Source organism: Chrysoperla carnea, chromosome 1 (assembly GCF_905475395.1).
Source record: "Chrysoperla carnea chromosome 1, inChrCarn1.1, whole genome shotgun sequence".
NCBI lineage: Eukaryota > Metazoa > Arthropoda > Insecta > Neuroptera > Chrysopidae > Chrysoperla > Chrysoperla carnea.
Genome location: NC_058337.1, coordinates 45985843 through 46006946, shown reverse-complemented (window position 1 = coordinate 46006946; position 21104 = coordinate 45985843). Strand labels below are relative to the sequence as shown.

The window sequence follows — 21104 nt, the reverse complement described above, 5'->3', positions numbered from 1 at the left end:
CATAACATTTTAAAGCAGGCTCGAAGGTAAAAATTGTTTTGCATGCAACTCAGAGATTGAAAAAAATTGAGAAAAGTTCAGAATAAAAAATTATTATTGAGCTTTCCAAAAAATTAAAAAAAAAAAAAAAAAATTATTTATATTATACCATGGGGCGGGTGGTTTATATGTTGGGAACAAGAAGGATGTGCAAAAAAAATTCATGGACCTCCTTGACCCGATTTATTGTTTTTTTTTTTTTAAGTCAACGACCTTCAAAAACCCGATGGACGTTTTCTTTTTGTTAAGTATTTTATTCGACCGAATGAAATACCGATAAATCGATTAGCGGTATCGCCCCAAACACAGAAGGAAAAATGTCACAATTATGTTATACATATCGTTGAGATGCGTGGTCAGAGAGTGCCATTGCCCATATATATAAAAACCCCGGGACTCAAAAATTTGGCTAAAACTCTCTGGAAACGCAACGCACGATTCAAAATTCAATATATATTAAAACTATCAAATATTTTTTTTCTTTGATAATATATTATGATATCGGTAGCCAGTGCCACAAACATAATTACAGCTCCTGGAAAAAAATCATTTCAAAAAATTCACATACAAAAAATATTCAATCAAAAATCATCATCAGAAGAAAAAAATTGATTATTCCACACACAAAAACAAAAAATATGTGTTCAAAAATCCGCTGCACAAAAAAATTATTGTTGATAATCGCCTGTAAAAAAAATTTCAAAGAATGCCCGATATTCCGTTCGATGCTGCCGTAACGACTACAACAAACGAGGTGCGAAGTGTGTCGCTATAAAAAAAAAATTCAGCAGCTTCAAAATAAATTTTTGTATTAGAAAATAATAACCAAATAGTTTTGTTTTATTTGATAAAGGTTTTGTTTTAGCTGTAAAATGCGGGTGTGCCGTATAAACGAAACTGATTATAAAAACAATACAGGACAAGATAAAAGTGCTTACTGCTGAAATCTCATCAAATAATGTGGTGAGATTTATAATATTATTAGAGCAACTGAATGTAATGTGTGCTGAAAGGAAGAAACAAGCGCTATCTACATCAGGGCTCTGCCGTTGAAAACATGAATTGTTGAACACAATATTGCCTCGTTCCACACAAATCTAGCCCTTTTTCTTTGGCCACACGCACACGTCCAACCTGAATTAAATTATTCTCTAACCTAACATATTATTTTATATAACCAATAATACCATCTTATTAATTTTCATCAAGAAATAATACTTCAAAATCAAAAAAATCATAAAAATAAATAAAACACAATGAAATTTGACACTTACGTCTAAAGGCTTTTTTAGTACAATCCAACCCGACTCGGGTTGGATTTCAAAATATTCTAAATCCATTGAATTTGTTGGTGCACTTAATGTATAGACAATTGCACCATTATTGTCAGCATCCTCATCAGAAGCAGATACTCTTAAAATATTTGTACCAATACTTGCATCTTGTTTTACATTTTCAACGTATTTCTAAAAAAAGAAATTTTATTTTATTTTGCTAAATACTGTTAAAACTATAAATCGAAATTGAATATAAATTGCGTTAAACAAAATATTATCATCAGAGATGGACAAGGACTGTTATATGGTGGAATATGTGTCGTCTCATTATGCGCAACATGCACACATTCCCCAAAATTTTAAATTTCAATATTGCAGGTCCATAAAAACAGATAACTAATTAAAGAACTTGCAGATAGTTTTAACATTCAAAAAGTACAGGAGTTTTTTCTTAGATAGGATTTTTTCAATTAGATATATAACTGGAAATTGAAGTGAAGGCTTGCGCCCTCAAATGAATTGAATGATATAATTAATTTGAATGCAACCAACATAGACGCTGCAAAGTATAAGAACAAATACCGTTTACTTGATCCATGGTAAAAATAACTAAATTTGTGCGAAATTTTAATATATGCATAATTCTCATAATTCTCATAATTCTCTCGACATATTTCAGAAACTGTCGAAAGGTGTCATGATTCTGAATTTCACTCTGGAATTAAGAAAAATAAAAATAAAAAATCACTTTTTCTGATTATGTAATTATCAGAGCGAAATACATCTAAATTATTATACTTGAGCGTAATATTTATAATAGTTTTGGTTCTTCACATTTGAGATCAGTAATTTTCTTAGTTACATTGTAAGTAAACAAGGTCACCCAAGTTCATTTTAATTTAGCGTTATTCTGTATTTTCGTTCAAAAATTAAGCCCAGGTGGCATATGGTCTATTTTCAAAGCGTAACGAAAAATTGTAATTGTCATATATTTTCGTATTAAGAGTAAAATTTACAAAATTTAAAAAACCGTTGAAAAAATTCTTCTAGTATGGAACCCTAAACTCGCACTTGAAACATAGCTAAGAACACTCTCCATTAAATTATCTTGCAAAAAAAACCAAATTGGTTAATCCGTTTGGGCGCTACGATGCTGCAGACAGACAGACAGACACACACACACTCACACACACTATATATATTTTTTAATTTGTCTCCCCAATACCGTACCCATATACATTCTTAATTAGTCGGACACAGCGGTTTTTGTTTTGTTTTAAATATTTTATTAAGGCTTTAACTTTAAATAGTGTTTTTTTACATTTCCACCAATTAGTTTTAGAGAAATCTATGAATGCATATCATCCACCTACCGTTTTACCATAAAACCAATGTTAAATATGCCTACTTAATTTGAAGTCATATATTTATTTAAAAAATCGGGCAGCTGCCCTGCCCCTAAATTTTTCATAATTTATATAGACTTAGTACCACTTCATATTTAAAAAAACACGCCTTTTATCCAAAATTGCCCTGGCGCTTGCACACCCTTAAAAGATTTCTAAATGTTATTAAAAACTAAATTTGCTAGCATTTATATTCAAGATGTCCCAGATAACTACAGACAGAAAAACACCTACAATTCAAAAAGTTTCATTGTATTTTTAGGATGCAATGCATCATTTACGTGATACGGCTTATTTATTTAATTTTAAGTAAAAATCGATGAAAGTTATTCAGTGAATAATTAGTCAAATTAAAATATTATAATATGCAAAGCTGTAGAAAAAAAAATTTATTATAGCTTATTCTCTAGACATTTATCTTATTTGGTATTTACGAAGGGATTCGAACATAAATATTTCCGTAAATATTAAAGTTGATGCACGGCAAGAACTAGTAGATTTTATTTGCTACAACTTTGTTTACGAGAAGTTTTCAAATTTATATACGATAATTAACGAAGCCATATCTCGTGTATAGTACATTGGATCAAAAAAACTACAGAGTAACATCTTGAATGGAAATTCGATGTAGAATTCCTAAATTCCTGGTGTTTTTCAATTTGTAGCTATCTACTTTTATGTGATTGAATTATATTAATATCATGTATTACGTTTTGAATTATTACGCTTAAAGAAAACATTTGTCTGAAATGTCATTATTTTGGTGCCTCTACCAAGGCCTGTTACTTCTACCCCATGATATTATTAACATGAGTCAAAGTCCACCTCTGGTTATTACATTATTGACACTTACTTGTCGATCAAACAATGGTGGATTATCATTCACATCCGTAATTTCAACTGTGAATGAACATACGCCTTCTAAAGACGGTTCACCTTGATCGGTAGCCTTTACAGTCACTGATACAAACTTGCCATCATCTCCTTCACGGTCAAATACTTTATTTGTTGAAACTTCACCAGTTTCTTCATCAACCGTAAATTTAGTTCCTTTCTGATTTGGTTGCTGTACAATTGAATATTTTACTTGACCGTTTACACCTTTATCTTCATCTGTTGCATGTACTTTAATTACTGGCGAGCCATTTGGAGCACCTTCTTCCACTTTGGGATAATATGTACCACAATCTTTAAATACTGGTTTATTGTCATTAACATCGGTAATGAACACCACTACTACTGCAGTGCTTGTATGAATTGTCGAATCACCGTTCGCACAACATGCACCATCATCCATAGCTGTAACGTTAAGCTCATACTTATCTCGATCTAATGAAATGGATTTACCATGTAATCGTATAACACCAGTGATTTCTTCAATCACAAATTGCCCTGAATTTGTACCACCACCAACAAAACCGAATCGTACATTATCGCCATCTTTATCAGATGCAACAACCGTCGTTACTAACGTGTTTGGTCCCGCATTTTCATCAACATTCGGAGTATATACTTGTTGTGAAAATTTAGGTTCTTCGTCGTTTTTATTTTTCGTGTAAACTCTTACAGTTGCTGTTCCAGTTTTTGATGGTTCTCCTTTGTCTTTCGCTGTTACTACAAATTCATAATATGCATTATTGTTATCAGCGTCCAATTGTTTATTATTAGTAATAATTCCACTTGAATCAACACTGAAATGATCATCCGAAACGAGATATTCAATTTCTGCATTAGCGCCACTATCACTGTCCATCGCTTTCACTTTCAATATACTAGTACCCAGCGGAATATCTTCATCGACATTGTGGGCTTGATAATCAGGTAATTCGAATTTAGGAGCATTATCATTAACGTCTGTTACTCGTATTGTAAGCTAAAAAACATATAAATTGCGTTTATTTTTAAGAAAAAAAAAGAATATATTTACGAAAATTACCTCAACTGATGTAGAAAATCCTCCAGAATCCTCCGTAGCTGTTACAACTAAAGAATATACGTGAGGTTGTCGTAAATCTTCAAAATCTAATTCCTTTGCTAATTTAACGATTCCAGATGTAGGACCGATATTAAATGTTCCTGCTCCTTGTCCTTGTGCTTTTAAAGTGTATCGAATTTCACGATCAGCGAACGATTTTGCTTTCACCGAAATTATACTACAAAAAGTTTAATATTATTAAATATTTATATTAAGATATCATAGTAGAAAAATGTTCAATTTTTATGGGTAGGATAGCACTGTTTCTTTAAATTGTGAATGGATGCCTTGCCTCGTTTGTTTTATTCCTCGGACTTATAACATAATTCTATCTCGGATTTAAAAATGGCTTTTGTATGAAATTTCTACAAACCCAGTTAGATACTAGTTACACTGTAATTAATAACTTTAAAACTGAATTAGTGTCGTTGCTGTGAATTTTGGTGGAGACATTTGATCGATGCTGGTAAATGTAGTATTTTCTAAAAATGTCCTTTAAATGTTTTACAATCAAAGTCCTTTCTAAGATATTGCATAAATAACGTTCTTCTCAAAACGACAACTAAAATAAAAAAAGGCGAATCCCGAAAACAGTAAAAATACTATCGTTTGTGTAACAAGAAAGGCACTTAGGTTTCTACATATAAATACTTTTTCCGCTAGACTAGTGTAACAAGTGCTAGTTGTTGCAGAAACATGATCGAAGTTTCCGACTTTACACAAAATGGGAGATAAATTCTTTATTGGTGTCCGATTTGTATGAATGAAATACTTATTGCGTGTAAACGGTAATTTGAGTTCCGCTAGCCAATTTCGCGCACGCAACAATCGATTACCTATTTGTTGCTCAAGAATATTGTATTTCTCATGAAAGATACTTACTCTGAGTCCTTCTTTTGGTTTTCCGGAATTTCAGCCTCGTAACTTGGCATATAAAATTGAGGAGCGCGTTTTCCTCCAACAATTGACAATCGTTCTTCTGGTGTCGATTGAAATCGTCGCTCATCAACTCGTCCGTTTTGATCTTCAGCTTTTACATATAATACATACTCCATATCCAATTGAAAAACATCTGTACCACGCGTTCGTACAACACCAGATCGTTCATCTACTTCAAAACGACCACCTGTTCGATCTCGAACAATAAAATAATGAATATTATGGTCTGTATCTGGATCCCGTGCTTGTAAAGTAAAAACTGGCGTATTTGGTGGCGCATTTAATTGAACAACCGCTTGCATTGGTAATGGTCGATTAATAAAGTATGGTGGTTCATCGTTGACATCTTTTACTAATATAATTACTCGTTGATTATCCGTATCTGGAAAAGAAATATTTTCATTAGTAAAAAGTTAACCTTAAGAATAAATAGAATGTAATTTAACGAATAAAAAATTACGAAACAACAATTTACTTGTTTAAATGTTAAAACATGCATAGGGAAAAACATTTGTGGAGAAATCATGCAAAAATTTCTAAAGGTATGGAGAATTAATTTTTTTTTTAATTTTATTAAAATAACTTACGATAACCTTAAGTTTGAATTTTCTGTGTATCTCAAAAAGGAATGTTCGTTACAATAATATAATATAAACTTTGTTTACATTTGAAAAGTATTGATCTATCGTATTTATAAAATCATTAGGTAAGCTTGCGTCGAACCAATCGGTATGCTGCTATTTTCAATTTAAGTCTATACTTAATAACACTATGTCAGATAAATCAAAGACATGTCACATATGTCACATATGTTATGGACATATGTCACATATGTCCATAATAAAGACAAAGCAAAACTAATATTCATATAGGTAAAAAGAAATGAAAGCTCGATAAGGCCTTTTCATCATGTCATAAGCGCAAGTGCAGAGTTTATTTTTTCGTACTGACAGCAATAAGTAGGACTAAGATAGAAGATATTTGTTATTCATTTTATCACATTGGTTATAAATCATTTAGTACGAAACAAATGTGAATCGTGATTTTAAAATGAAAAGCCACGCGATGGACAAAGATACCGTTCACTTTTTTGAGCGAACGGCAGACCTGATTCTTTATCTCATTGACTACATGATCCCTGTGTTATGTCCGTGAAATTTCGACTTTTCTATCTGGGTACTTTTTTTAGCTGATGTATCATTGTGAATGGGAGTAGAACCATAAGTGGTAATAAATTGCACAGAATGCACAATTTATTAATCCAAGAAAATTAAGTGATTTAAGATACACTATAGGTAATAACAAAAGCTTGATGTTTTTTTAAATGTTTCGTAGCTCAGTTGGTTAAAACGTAACCCATGCCGTTCGCGTAGGATGCGTGTTCGATTCCCGCCGCCATAAAAAAATTAATTTAATTAATGGTTGAAATGGGCTTTGTCAATTTGTAGTAGGCTGAGTTTAAAGTTCAGATTTCAGTTAACACACTGTATATGTTGATCCTACAAATTTGTAAAGGACAATTTTATAGAAAATTTTGTCAACAATTTTTTTAAATAGCACTAAAATCGAAAAGCCTTTATATAGCAAAATAAATGCAAAAAAATTTATGGTATTTTTAAACTTTGAGCTTTTGATCCCACCTCCCTAACGGTAGTCATTAATATTGTAATTTTGACATACTCTTCACCACTAATGATTGTTATTATTTCTATTGAAATTAATTATTTAGTGGTATTCAGCTTTACTCAATCAATATTAATAGTGGTATGCATTCATAAAAATTAAAACAATATTTATATTATGTATTATTTGTATATAATATACTTGTCCCATATAAAAATATAAAACAGGTTAACCACAAAAAACCATCAATGCATAACTTATATTACATACAAATCATTACCAATATTTATTTGAATATCAAAATAATTGTGTAGTTAATATATTTTTAATGATATCTTTATCAAAAAACTATAATGTACTTGAAATATAAACTGGATTAAAAAAGCATAAATCAAAATGTTTTCAATTCAAAGAATAAAAAAAAAACATAATATATTATTAACGATCTATAAATATTGATTTTTAAATAGACAAAGGCGAGGAGGATGAGAAATTATAATGGACTGCTTTGAAATATACAGGGTGGGTCATTTTAATCTATAATGGCTAATTGCTCGATTTGTAGTTAACCAATCAAAATGATGGGGACATCATATTCTGGCATCAGATTGGACCTACTTCTTTGTGTTTCTTTACTAGCCAATTTAGATCCTAAACGGCAAGAGATAGAATAACATTTTAAATTAGACAGTTGATCCTGATACAAAACTAACATTCGTAGGAAATGCGGCTTAACATTCGCACATTCGCCTGTGCCCATGACTTTGACCCACAATTTTCGATATACTTGAAGCGTATTTTCTTTTAATTAATTGCAATAATGACATATTTTTAAGTAGCTTTTCCTCCAACAGCAAAGTTTCTCGAAAAAATGTTAAAAAAAAAATTTTTAGTTTTTTATGAGAATCAACTTTCTAATATAAAGTGTTCTATCTCTTACCGTTTAGAATCTAAATTGGCCATTAAAGCAACCCGAAGAAATAGATCCAATCTGATGTCAGAACATGATGTCTCCCATCAAACTCTACATTTTTTGTTATTTTTTGATTGGCTAACTACAAAACGAGCTATTAGTCATTGTAGATTAAAATGACCCACCCTTATATATAATTCTTTATTGAAAAAAACATATAATGCAGTTATAGGCAAGATTCTATACATTGATATGTAATCGGTTGCATGTATACAAATTTGAATAGGTACATAAGTAATATTATTTTTAAATGGGAGATCCGCGAACGACCAAACACATGCATCATACAAAAAATACGAACACAGTAAGCCAGTATATTTAACGCAGAAAAACATAGAGAAAGCTCAATAACTCTTTAAAGAACATCATTTATGGAAAATTTTTCAAAATATAATTTAATAAGTATTGTATCCATAAATATTTGGTTCAGAGAGACTTATAGAATATACTCCAATAATTTTTAAAGCAGAACAGAAATCTATTTTTATCCAGTAAGTATATGTTTTTTGGAAGATTGTAGAAAATTGGAGGTCATTATTTAAAAAGTAAAAAGTACTAGACCCGTGCAAATTAAATATTTGATTGATAACAAAAAAATATAAGAAAAAAAAAGAGTAAAATGTCTGCCTATTGTATTTAAGTACCGTTTCAGTCGATATTATCTGAAGTTAAAATTATTCCTTCTAAACGATTGTTTTATGAATATTCAAATTCTGCCAAATCACGTAATCAAGTTTTTATCTTGAAATACTTCACAGTACTTCACAGTTTGTATTTAACCTGAATAAGCTAGATCAATTTGATTAAGTTTGCGGATTTTTTAATTTTTTCATATTAAATAAGACTTGGTTGAGTTAACTTCTGCATGTCCCATTTGCATAATCTGCAATACTTTTTCATTGCTCATACATTGGGAAAAGTACCTCGCACTAATTTTACGGGAATTAGGTTTCGGCTAAATTTTCATATTTTACGATATTATGTGGATGATGGCTACTTGATCAAAATTTTCAATAAACACGACGATATAAATACAAAAGTTATGGGAGTGGAATGCCAATAGGTAATCACAACACAAACTTTGTGTATGTGTATTACAAGTGTAATCAAACTCATAGTAAACACATTTTTAAAATATTTTTGAAAACATATTGGGTTTTCCAGCTAAGAGATACTCCAGCGTTTTTGAGCCCACATCTCTGACAAACAACGAAAAGTTTGTGGTAGATGTTATGTTTTGTTTGTGGAGTTAATATTTGTTTGTTTGTTTGTTTTTATTCACATTCCAACCATAAATCTCATAGCTGAAAAACGTTTGAATTTGGATCGTCGTGCTCATTGAGCTATAATCTCTCAATATGAGTAAATTTTTCCGAGGCATCGTTCCCATAAGAATAGTGCAAGGTCCTTTTATTATATTTTAACCAAAATCTATAAATATATAGGAGACTTTCTATAGATATAGATAGATAGATAGATAGATAGATAGATAGTCACTCATCACGATATCTCTGGAACTATAAGACCTAGAGACTTGAAATTTGGGAGGAATATTCCTTTTGCCAAGTAGAGGTCAGCTAAGAACGGATTTTACGAAATTCCACCCACAAGAGGGGTTGCGGGGGTGTTCATGAATAAAAAATTCATATTTTTCAATTATGGCTTTTAATAGTTCAAAAGTTGGTCAGAATGTTTTAAATTACATTTAGAAATTTTTTTAACCTTCGGAGGGTAGAAAGGTGTAGCGAGAAAGTGGGAAGGAATTATCGAATATTTACAAATATACCTAAGTGGGGTATCAAATAAAAGAGCATGACGTGTACATTACAAAACTGTTATCCAACGCAAGGAAATATGGAGGGAGGGGTGCAAGTGGGGATGTTGCCCAGCAAAGCGGGCGGGTAACAGCTAGTATTTTTATATTTGAAATGCAAATTTGAAAACGGTTGTTTAGATTTGTTTGAAAATTCAATTTAAACGAATTCAATAACTCTATGTAAAACACAAAACAAAACTTAATTAGAAAAGCGAAAATATCATTACTATTAACTCATGCATAAATCGTTTACGGTTAAGCAAGACAATTGAGTACTTAATTTTCTTCTATATATGTACAGAAAAATTAGAATATGAAAATAAAATAAATATGAAAAGTAAGATACTGCATACATAATACATAATGAAATAAACTTCTATACACATTGTACAACATAAAATAGATGATAGACTTCACAGAATATACTTACATCGTAATCCTATTAGTGAAGTGAAATAGAAATATATAGAGGAAAGCATGGAACAAAAATATTACATAGTATTAGTTTTATTTATGTTAAAAAGTTGTTGTTGTCTTATATATATAATTGTTTTTACATTTACTGTACTTATTCTAAATATGATCATCAATTTTATTCTTAACAAGGTACTAAATAACAAGTATATATGTATACCTACTTATGTAAAGACGTAAGGTTCTATCAAGATTATTAAGGTGAATGAATTTATCAAACTTAGCTAAGGGAGTCGTGGCTTGAAACTACTAGTACTATCATACATCGACGAAGTCTAAAAACATTTATTTAAATTTATTGAGAAAATAAAATTTGTTTTCCTTAAAATAAAAAACATCATTAATTACCATATAGACTAAAAAGTACAAAATAATTTAGTTGTAAAGTAGTTTTAATTTTTAGTTCCTTTGCCAAATATTAACAAGGGAAATTTATAAAATAAAAAAAATAAAAAACCGATAAATTTGTCGGGTACGGAACCCTTAAGTCGCACTTGAAACATATATAAGAACACTCTCCATTAAATTACCTTTCAAACGAAAACAAAAAAATTAAAATCGGTTCACCCGCTTAGGTGCTACGATGCCACAGACAGATACACACACACACATAGCGGTCAAACTTATAACGCCCCCTTTTTTTTAGTTCGGAGGCTAAAAACAGAATACTTAGTTTATGGTGTTGCATAGGGTAGGGTTGGGTTATATGCGGCTGAAAACTTTAAAACTGTTGTCTGTTAATGTTGCTTAAAATTTTTACTTATCTTATCAAGCCGAGCTTGTTAAGGCGTCTTAACTTGCTTAAACTACTGGCTGGGAGATTTCGGGTTTCAATCCAAGCTGCGGCAATGTGAAAAAAAAGTTAATGAGGTGGTAAATTGATCACACTTTCATCGCTTGGATAAGAACGAAGTCACCGACTCCACCCACATCATAAAATTAATTGTATATTCGGATGTAATTTAAGAAATAAATAAAGATTAAAAATAATGAGGTGGGTGGCCTTTGTTATAGACGTGGTCTGGCAAACGGAGGTTAAACCCCATTATTTTATTTTATTTTTTTTTATTATATTTAGGGGATAGAAAGGATGAACCTAAGGATAAAACAGAGATCTAATAAAGAATTTCCAACTTAACATCAAAATAAAATGACCATTTCATTCGAAATATAATACATAAACCTTACACACATTATATGTTTATTATGATTGGATTGCGGTATTCCAGTTTGAAAATAACAGCAGAATACACGATCCGAAAAAAATAGCTTTGCATAAAAATCTAATAAATAATTTTTATAACAAAATAGTGTTGTAATATTCCTTATATAAAAGAATACATAATTGACCGCATAGATCATATTAGTTTTTTTTTTTTTATGCAGCTATCAAAAACTTCATAAAACTATTTGAAACATTGGAGAAAAAACATCGCCAATATAAAATGTTCTCCTATATTTTCTTTTAACCATATAGTCTTTATCATTTATATAAAACATTCAAATAAAACTAAAATCAATTTTCGGATCGCAAAATGAATATTTTTGAAGTTTTGAACGTGGAATATAAAAATAATTTACAACAAAAATTCATGGTAGCATAAAAATATATCATTTCATATAAATGTGAATTACGTAAATTCAAAATTCGTTCAAACAATTAACATTGTATTTTGTATAAATATTATTCATATCTCTGTTTTTAGTTACGTATATAACACGTTAAAAAATAAAAATTTATAGAACTTTTAATATACTTTTCACGTACATATAATATTTTTCATGTATAAACACTACCGTCCAAAAGTTTTGGATAATTTAAATTTTTTAGCATAATGTAAAAATAGTTAAACATATGGATACAAGAGGTTTTGTTAAATCGAATTTTTATCACTTCTCTTAGTCTAAATCCTGTGTTCTGGTTTATAAAAAAGGTTGCAAAGGTATACTATAGTATTACGATTGCAACGTTAATAATTCAATGTATAAAACTTTTCTCGATCATTAAAAATAAAGCAATCTTATCAATTTAACTTCCTATGGCTCGACCAAAATCTTTACAATTCAAAGTTTTAAGCATTATACGAGAACGCCATGGCCCAAAATTTGTGATATGATGAATGAGAGAGAAGACTGCCGGTTAGTTTCTATGTGCCTTTATCTAATCTATATATCATTGGCTAGATATTGTTTACATTGTTGCTATTAAATAAATAGGTAGTTGAAAAACGATTTATGGAATATTATTTAATACATTAAAAACTATTCAAAAAGTAGAAACTTTCTATACATAACAAACGTAATATAAACGATTTTTTCATAAAATTAACTAAAAGTTTTATTGAGTTGAATTATTATTTAAATTTTAGTGCACTTTCATTTACCAATATTTCAATTACAATATTTTCGAAAAATAAAATTGTGTACTTAGTATATAACCTGATGATTAAGACATATTACTATGACAAAGACACATAGGAACTAACTGGCAGTCTTCTCTCTCGTTCATCATATGGCACCCACTTAGAGTCTAGCATATCCCTTGCATTATCTATGTATAATAAATATTCTATGATTCAAAGACTATATAACAAGCGATAACTAACAAGTCGCAAGTTATACGCGTATTGAAATATGCTGGGTTGAATGTAGTTGAGTTAACTTTTTTTGGTAGTTTATTATACAGTTTGATAATTCTTTAGTTGATTTGTACACAGTTTAATAAAATTGAACCTAAACATTGCCTGTTTGGCAAATTTTATTTTCATAGATACAAGTCAGATATTTATGTACAAGCGGAAAAATTAATGCAGAATCAAGCCAGTTAGATTATCTTTCAACAAAATTGTATTATATGTTTATAGATACCTATAAAACACTATCAATACTTAATTTAATTAATTACAAATAATTATTATCTATTCAACATCTCAGTTTGATCTTATTAACAGTAGTATATCGATAATTGGTAACAAATTACCATCAAATAAATTGCTTAGAAATAAAAGCTGTCTGAATGTAATAGAAAACAACAAAACTCTATAGAAATTTAATTTACGAATATCATTTATAGAAAATCCCTGATCAAAAATAGCTACAGCAGATAATAATTTCATTTAAAGTTTTCCTTTACTCAATTTCATATTATATCGATTCCATAGATTTGTTTTACGCAAGCGTACATAAATATACGTGCACTATACATAAACAAACTTTTATTTTCAAAAGCTAATCGAAGATCACAGACAAAATACACTTAAAATGTGTAAAAAATAAAATATAACTTAACATTCATGTATCATTACATCGCATTTTGATTGGCAGCAATATAAAATCGAAGACTAACTCAAACCAGAATTTTTTCCCTCCATTTCAACATTATATGTGATTTTTTTGTCTATGTACCTAAAAATTACAGATATTTAAAGAAAAATAAGCCATGGGACAGGATTTCGCAAAATATCTCATAAACTTAATAAAAGCAATTTATAACACCTGCCCTGATAAATTAAAAGGTTCTCCTTCTACCCATTTTCAAAATGCTATTTTGTAGCCGAATATGACTAAAAAAAAACATATTTTTATGATTCCAATGTATAATTTTTTGACCTAGCAAACACATAAGTAATGCAATTTATACATAAAAAAAATAATACGCATTCATTTTTCAAAAAAAAGTCGATGTTAATTGGCTGATAGTTATAAGAAACTGAATGTTCAAAATTATTTATGTACATTTTTAATTATATCTGTTCCTGCAACATGTTATAGGACGGAACACTGATTGTGCAAGTATATAATATACGCTTGTTTTATTTTTTTTAAATTGAAAACGAAAAAATAACATACTTATATGATATGAAGCTGGACATCGAAGAGTATACACAATTACACATATACCTACTTGATAGAGGTTGTACGCAGAATTCTAGTTGTTCGATGAATTCGACTGTACAAGCGTTATTTCTATATCAAATGATTTTTGATTACGTTATGTATATAGAGATACGTAACATTTACTTCAATATTGACTATTGAATAACAATTACTGTGTATAATTTACAACATGTTTAAATAATACCAATTGACAATAAAAGCAAATACAACCTATAAAATAGTAGCTATTATTGAAACAAAATCGATAACAATGGTTTGCAAACAAACATTTTTGCAGCCGCATTGGTTATTTTTTATTTATTAGGATATTTATAACCTTCCATCAAGTCAGATGTTCTTGCAAAATTTGTTTAAAAAAGCCAAAAGTAGGAAACTCGATTCGTTGAAGGAGTAAGTAGTGATGATGCTAACCTGGAGTTAGTCTGATAATATAATAACCCCTAAAATTAGGTTGGATGATACTGGTCCCTGAATTGTGAGTTTACCTTTAAAATAAGTTTAATTTTTTTTTCAATGAAACATTTTCGTCTTATTTTACTGACTTTTCACCGAGTACGTGTTCGCTTTTCATCTTCTGTTTCTCGAATGTGTTATTATAAACTAATCCGCGTTGCGATATGATCAACTGACAACTTCTAAGACTGCAAGACTCCTTCTTGAGTCAGCATCTTTTCTATTAATGAGTTTTTTAAAAGTAATAGTAGTTAATAGTAAGTTTTGTGTTTTTTAATTGCAGGTCTGTGTTATATGTGTAAATTCTGAAAATTGTATGTTTGCAAGCAAAGTGAGGCGGGATTAAATAGGCGCGAAACGTTACCCAATTAACGATCATGATTTTCGAGAAAGATACGATATCACTTCTAATGTCTGAAGATTTTTAATTCGTTTTGTGATTGTTATTATGAATTATTGATTGCAGAAAATTCTGGTACAAGGACCAAACATCTTTTTATTAGTTATTTCGACTTCCTTTTAAAAATATCAACCGGTACCCAATCACAATTGATTTCATTTTATTTCAAAGAATATTTTCGATGATAGGATCAAAAGGAAACTTACGAAATAAAACTTTTATGAGTCAATACAATACAAGAGATATGCTACTTGTCTCTTGCACAGGTATATCTATACCTAAGACTATTACGTAATAAAAAATATTCATACTTTATTTTAAATATATTTTTATTAATGAACAAATGCTTTTTGTTCCTGTTAGTTTTTCGTAAAAAAACGCTCTATATTAAGACTCTTGTTTTTAGTTGATATTTTAAAAGTTTTTTGCGTACAAGACTTTTTCAACATAGAAAAAAGGTTTACTCAGCTCAAGAATATTAAAATAGAAAACGAAAACTTTCCTGACACAAAAATAAACTTTGCTGCGTGAAGAAATTTTCCATGTATCAAATAAATTGTTTTTTGAAAAAAGGAATTTTTTTTTTCTACTTTTTGAATTTTTGATTCAAGAAAATAAATTCTTGGCTCAAGAAATAAATTTCTTGCGTCGTGAAATCCCTTCTTTCTATGTAAGGAATAAAATCTGCATTATATTGATGTAAATTATTTGTGGAAGTATTATTTGGAATGCATTTGATTAAATTAACTAATAATTACAGAGGCCAATAATGAAACTTAAATGAAGTAAACTTGTCTATTATTAATTATCAATACAAATTGATAGAAAAGGCATTTTACTGGTATATTACATAACGTTTGATCAATAAAATGAAGTACATATATGTTTTATTTTACCCATATAATTACTATCTATTTTGAATAATTCATAATTTTTATACTAACAATGGTCAATGGTATAATATTAACCCTTAATTGAAGATTCTATAGTTCCCTACTTCTTTGAGTTAAACCTATTGTAAAGAATTTAATATGAAATTCTTAGTGATTAAAAAAAAATTTAATTTCGAAAATAAATTCAAATTTTCAATCCTTCTTTTTTAGGTACTATTTAAATTTATATTTTACTCCATTAAACAACATGTGATACTAGCCAACAGAGTTTGAAAAATTTTAACCAACGAGCTTAAAATCGATGCTCGGGTGACGGTAACTTAAAGAAACTCGTCGAATTTTCGATAACTAGATTGCTAAAAAAACGCCAATAACGTAATTAGAACAATAATATTTTTTTCTGAAATGAGTTTTTATTGAATTATTTCGAACAATTTTCCTATGCAATAAATAGCCTAATGGAAAAAAATACTGTTGCGAAAAAAAAAATGTTAGAAAACTTTGGACAATAAACTATTTTTATATTATAACAAAATAACCTGCAGCATTTATTATGAAAGAAAAAATACCGAAAGTTAACTTAATCGAGCACTGTAGCGTATACGCTTCCGCTAAAAATATGCTACTCAATTTTTACGCTTACATAACATAGATTATAAACATAATTTTTGGTCAACCATTTTTAAAAAATGATGTAGTGGTAGTTCGAAAACTATACAAGAACTGTAATTGCTTTTCATTCTTTTTTAGTTATTTTCATTATCGTATATATGCGAACGTTTAGTTTAACAAAAAAAACCAGACTACTAAAAAAATATTACAAAATGGGGTTGAATAAAAAATAATTCTACGTAATATCAGTAAAAGAAATATTATTTTTATCTATAAAATTTTCCCTCCCCATGATTTATATTTAAGTCCTTCATAAATTTATTAAAACAAGAGCATTTAAAATACACACATTACGCGACTCCAAAACGAAATATAAAAACTTTAAAAATAGTTTTTTTTTCAAGCTTTGAAATATGTTTTATACAAATTATTATTTCTGGCTGAATTAATTCAAATAAATTCAAATAATTTATTCGTTTTTTTCTTTTTATATGTAAAAACATTATTGTTGTGTTGTATAAGTTGCCTAACGTTACAAATTATAACAAAAGGTATATGGATATTATTCTTGTTTATATCCTTGACTTTATATGCTTTTATTATCAAATAAATATGCTATAAACTTGTCTTATATTAAAAAATTTATATAAAAAATTTTTATGAACTCAAAGAACATTTAATTAAATGATCTATTATCATATAAATAATGTAGATCACATACAAGTATGAAACGAAAATCCGTTTAAAAATCAACGGTTACTCTATTTTCATCCCAGCTTTAATTCGCCTTTTCGTACACAAAACGGGGAAAAATTACCACAAATGACAAACTTCTTATTTATCATTGGCTATGTTAAGTATTTGCGTGCAACATATAAATAATTACAGATAAGTAAAAATTTTAAGTTAGTAAATCTTATTTCCTACCTATTTCTAGATATTATCCTAGAGATATCATCTACGTACAGACAAAAGTTTATGCATATTATACTTTCTAGATACAAAACGACGTATTATATAATTATACATATATCGAGAGTAAAAGGCCACTTAGTCAACTTTTCCAAAATCGAAAATATTTTGTTGAATGTGAAATTTAGTGCCCCTTAGTAGTAAAATGAATAGGATCGATTTTATATATTTTCAGCTCTCAACTGTCACCAGGAAAGCATTCGACAAAATTAAAGTAGAAGAGATACGAGGCAGATAAATAACATAAATTAGAAAACAAAAATTAATACATAAATAAGAGTATTTCTCAATATATTATCAATTACGAAAAATAATAAGCTGTTTTGGGGAGTTAATATGTGTTAAAATAAGCTGATAAATCGATAAAACATCTTCGCTTCTTTCAATTTACTATTGACAGATCCATTCACATTGAGTGAATTATTTGACTTTAAAATGGATGAATGTGGAGACTCCCGGTTTACAATACGTACGTTATCTAGGTATTATTAAATTCTAAACTATTGTTTTAGAAAATCTATTAAACAGAAATTTCTAGGTAAGTATATTATACATATATAGTGAATTCAATTCTCAAATGAAAGATCTGTATTATGGAGTATGAAGTATAATACATGTAAGTTAGTCTTCCATGAGACAAATATCCTCGTTAAACATTATTTAATATAATATTACCTTGGGTATTTAATTCTGAATGCATGTCTTTTTCCATAATATAGAAATATTAGTTTTACTGTATGGCAACAAAAGTTATTGAATTATATACGAAATTACTGGAAATTATTGCTTATATTACTGATATGAAACAGAATCTAATATGTTTTGTTGTTGAGGTTCGACGTGTTGAAAGGGATATTATAGACAACCTTTGTGATAAGCCAATAAGTTAGACTAATACAGGAAGGTACTATTAATTGACATAACATAATCTAATAATGCTGCATATTTAAGGCACAGGATGTTGAAAGGAAGGTTTATAAAAACTTATAACTCATGAATAAAGGATTTCCGGACTGTATTTCCTGTAAACTTTTCTTTAACCATAAACATGAAACAAAATTTAATGCATTTTCAGAAAAAGAAGACAATTTTGTGCGTGTTTTCCAGGGTTTAAATAACGCAATTAACAAGTGAGCAAAATGTATTTCAAAAAAACTATTTAGCTTTCAGATATTTTTACCGTTGTCTTTGTGGATATTCATATATTTGATACTAATATTTAACAAGAGACGTAAAAATCATTATATGTAGCTATTTTTATATGCTGTATATGTTGAGATCTGAGATTTACTGAGAGGATTTAAAAATAATTTTGTGACTACATCAATTCAAGTTCATTTCGATCTCCAGAACAATTTTCGAATAATTAACTGATTATTATTTTTATTGTTGTTTTGGAATTTATCTCTCTGTGGGTAATGCTTGTAATGTCATCGATTAAAATTGGCGCATCCTTATAGAATTTATTTATTTTAATATAAATGATAAATAAGTTTATATTTAATAACCATAATATTAATTTAGGTATTTAATTAATATTAAATATTAATATTATAAGAATTTAAAATTAAATTTATTCATTCGTAAACAAGATAAGATGATAATGAAAACAATATTGAAATTTGAAATTAATTGTGTTTTAGGAATTAAAAATATATTGAAAAGAAGAGCTATTAGATTCTTAATGCTACAGCAATCCAATAACCTTTCTTGTTTTATACCAAAAACATTAAAGCATCTTAAGGATGTATGAGCATGACAACAATGTTTGATTTAAAACCTCAAAATTTTATTTATAGGCAGATTTTTACTCAAAGAATATGTTATGAAAATTTCAGCATAGATATCCATGCAAATTTTTAAGAAAAAAGTCATTGAAAATTGATATAAAATACATTGGCTCTTATGGAGGAATCTTATGGAAGTTTTTGATAATTTTCATTTGGAATGAATGAAAACAAATTTAAAAAAAAAAACTTTTTAATAAAAAGTACCTAAACATATAAGCAATGGCATAGAAAAAAAACCAAGTGTCTCCGTCCATACAAGGGATGTAAGAGCAGGATAGATTTAGGGTTGAAATTATTTTTATCTTATTTTCAACTTTGATGTGAATTTTGTTAATAACTTCACGAATGTAGACGAAAAATAGGTATAATATTTTTCTATATGTGCCTTGGTTTTCAAAATTTCGAGAGCTGAACAATTAAACAAAATTTTCAATTTTCGATATTTTCAAAATTACGCCAAATTTCGAAAAATTTTATTCTTACTTTTTGTCTTATATCGTCAAGTTATAATATAATTTAACATCAAAATTTTAAATATATATTTTTTAAGCTATCGAATATTAAACTTAATTAAAAGCAATGTATGCTATATGCAGATATTACATAATGCATGCTATCAAAGAATATTCGCAATCAATATCGTTATATATGCCATAACTCGAAAATTTTAGCAAGTTACAAAATTTTTTTTTAGATTATTTTTGACCTTTTTCATTCCAATGCTTTATCTAATAAACAATTTCATTTCTTCTAAAGTTAATATTGTTTATAATTAACAAAAATAGTTTTTTACGCTTTCGACTACAATATATCGTAAATAGCTCCCCTCTCGAAGTACTGCCAATATAAGCCGATCACTCTTTAATCTCACATACGAATTTTCTTGTATGGTTGGTAACTATTGTTCAAAAATATTTTTTGTATTGTCCTGCCCAACCAAGTAGACACGGATGGAACTACCTTAAAAAGTTGGAAAACTCTCATATTGACATAAAAATCACGTTTATAGTTGTGTATAGATTTAAATAAGCAAACACAATTTATCTGACAAAATATAGTTATTTGAAAACTATGTATAATATTAGTATAATCTTAGGGGAATGTGGATGTCGTTGTCGTCTTTTCATACATAACGTAACAGTATTTTGCATAAAATGTTTGAGGTTGGTTTGCTCTGCTCAACAATTCATAAATCAATGCTTGTTGTTGTGGCTTCGTATAACAAACGACAAAATAGTTAAATATATTGTATTTTATATACTCTACTACCATGCACATATTGTAGGTACTAGGTAGGTATGTATTGTTTTATTATTTACCTATATTATTACTAGTTGTATGCAGTTTTAATCAAAAAGGCGTTATTTGTTGTTTACACTTCTAAAACTATATGTGGATTATCATCTACGTAGATTCGGTAAATGACTTCTTCTATACCAGCGCGGATCTGAAACCCTGACAGCGCATCTCACCCAAGTATGCATTATTATTAACTAGCTTCATACCCGCCCCCTTCACTGGGCTTACAAGTATAAACCACCGCTTTATAGCCTCTACCCTCTCTT

General features: G+C 28.8%; 1 protein-coding gene across 1 annotated transcript in view; it reads right to left on the bottom strand.

Moving 5' to 3' along the window:
* The window catches only part of LOC123305283 (neural-cadherin-like), a 573352-nt gene that overhangs the window by 331195 nt on the left and 221053 nt on the right, over nt 1–21104 (bottom strand). Inside the window, exons 2-6 of the mRNA XM_044886960.1 lie at nt 10479–10487; nt 5580–6018; nt 4659–4875; nt 3576–4595; nt 1314–1505 (exon numbers count right to left, since the gene is read on the bottom strand). Of these exons, the coding sequence (XP_044742895.1) occupies nt 1314–1505; nt 3576–4595; nt 4659–4875; nt 5580–6018; nt 10479–10487 (1877 nt within the window). The remainder of the gene's footprint in view (nt 1–1313; nt 1506–3575; nt 4596–4658; nt 4876–5579; nt 6019–10478; nt 10488–21104) is intronic.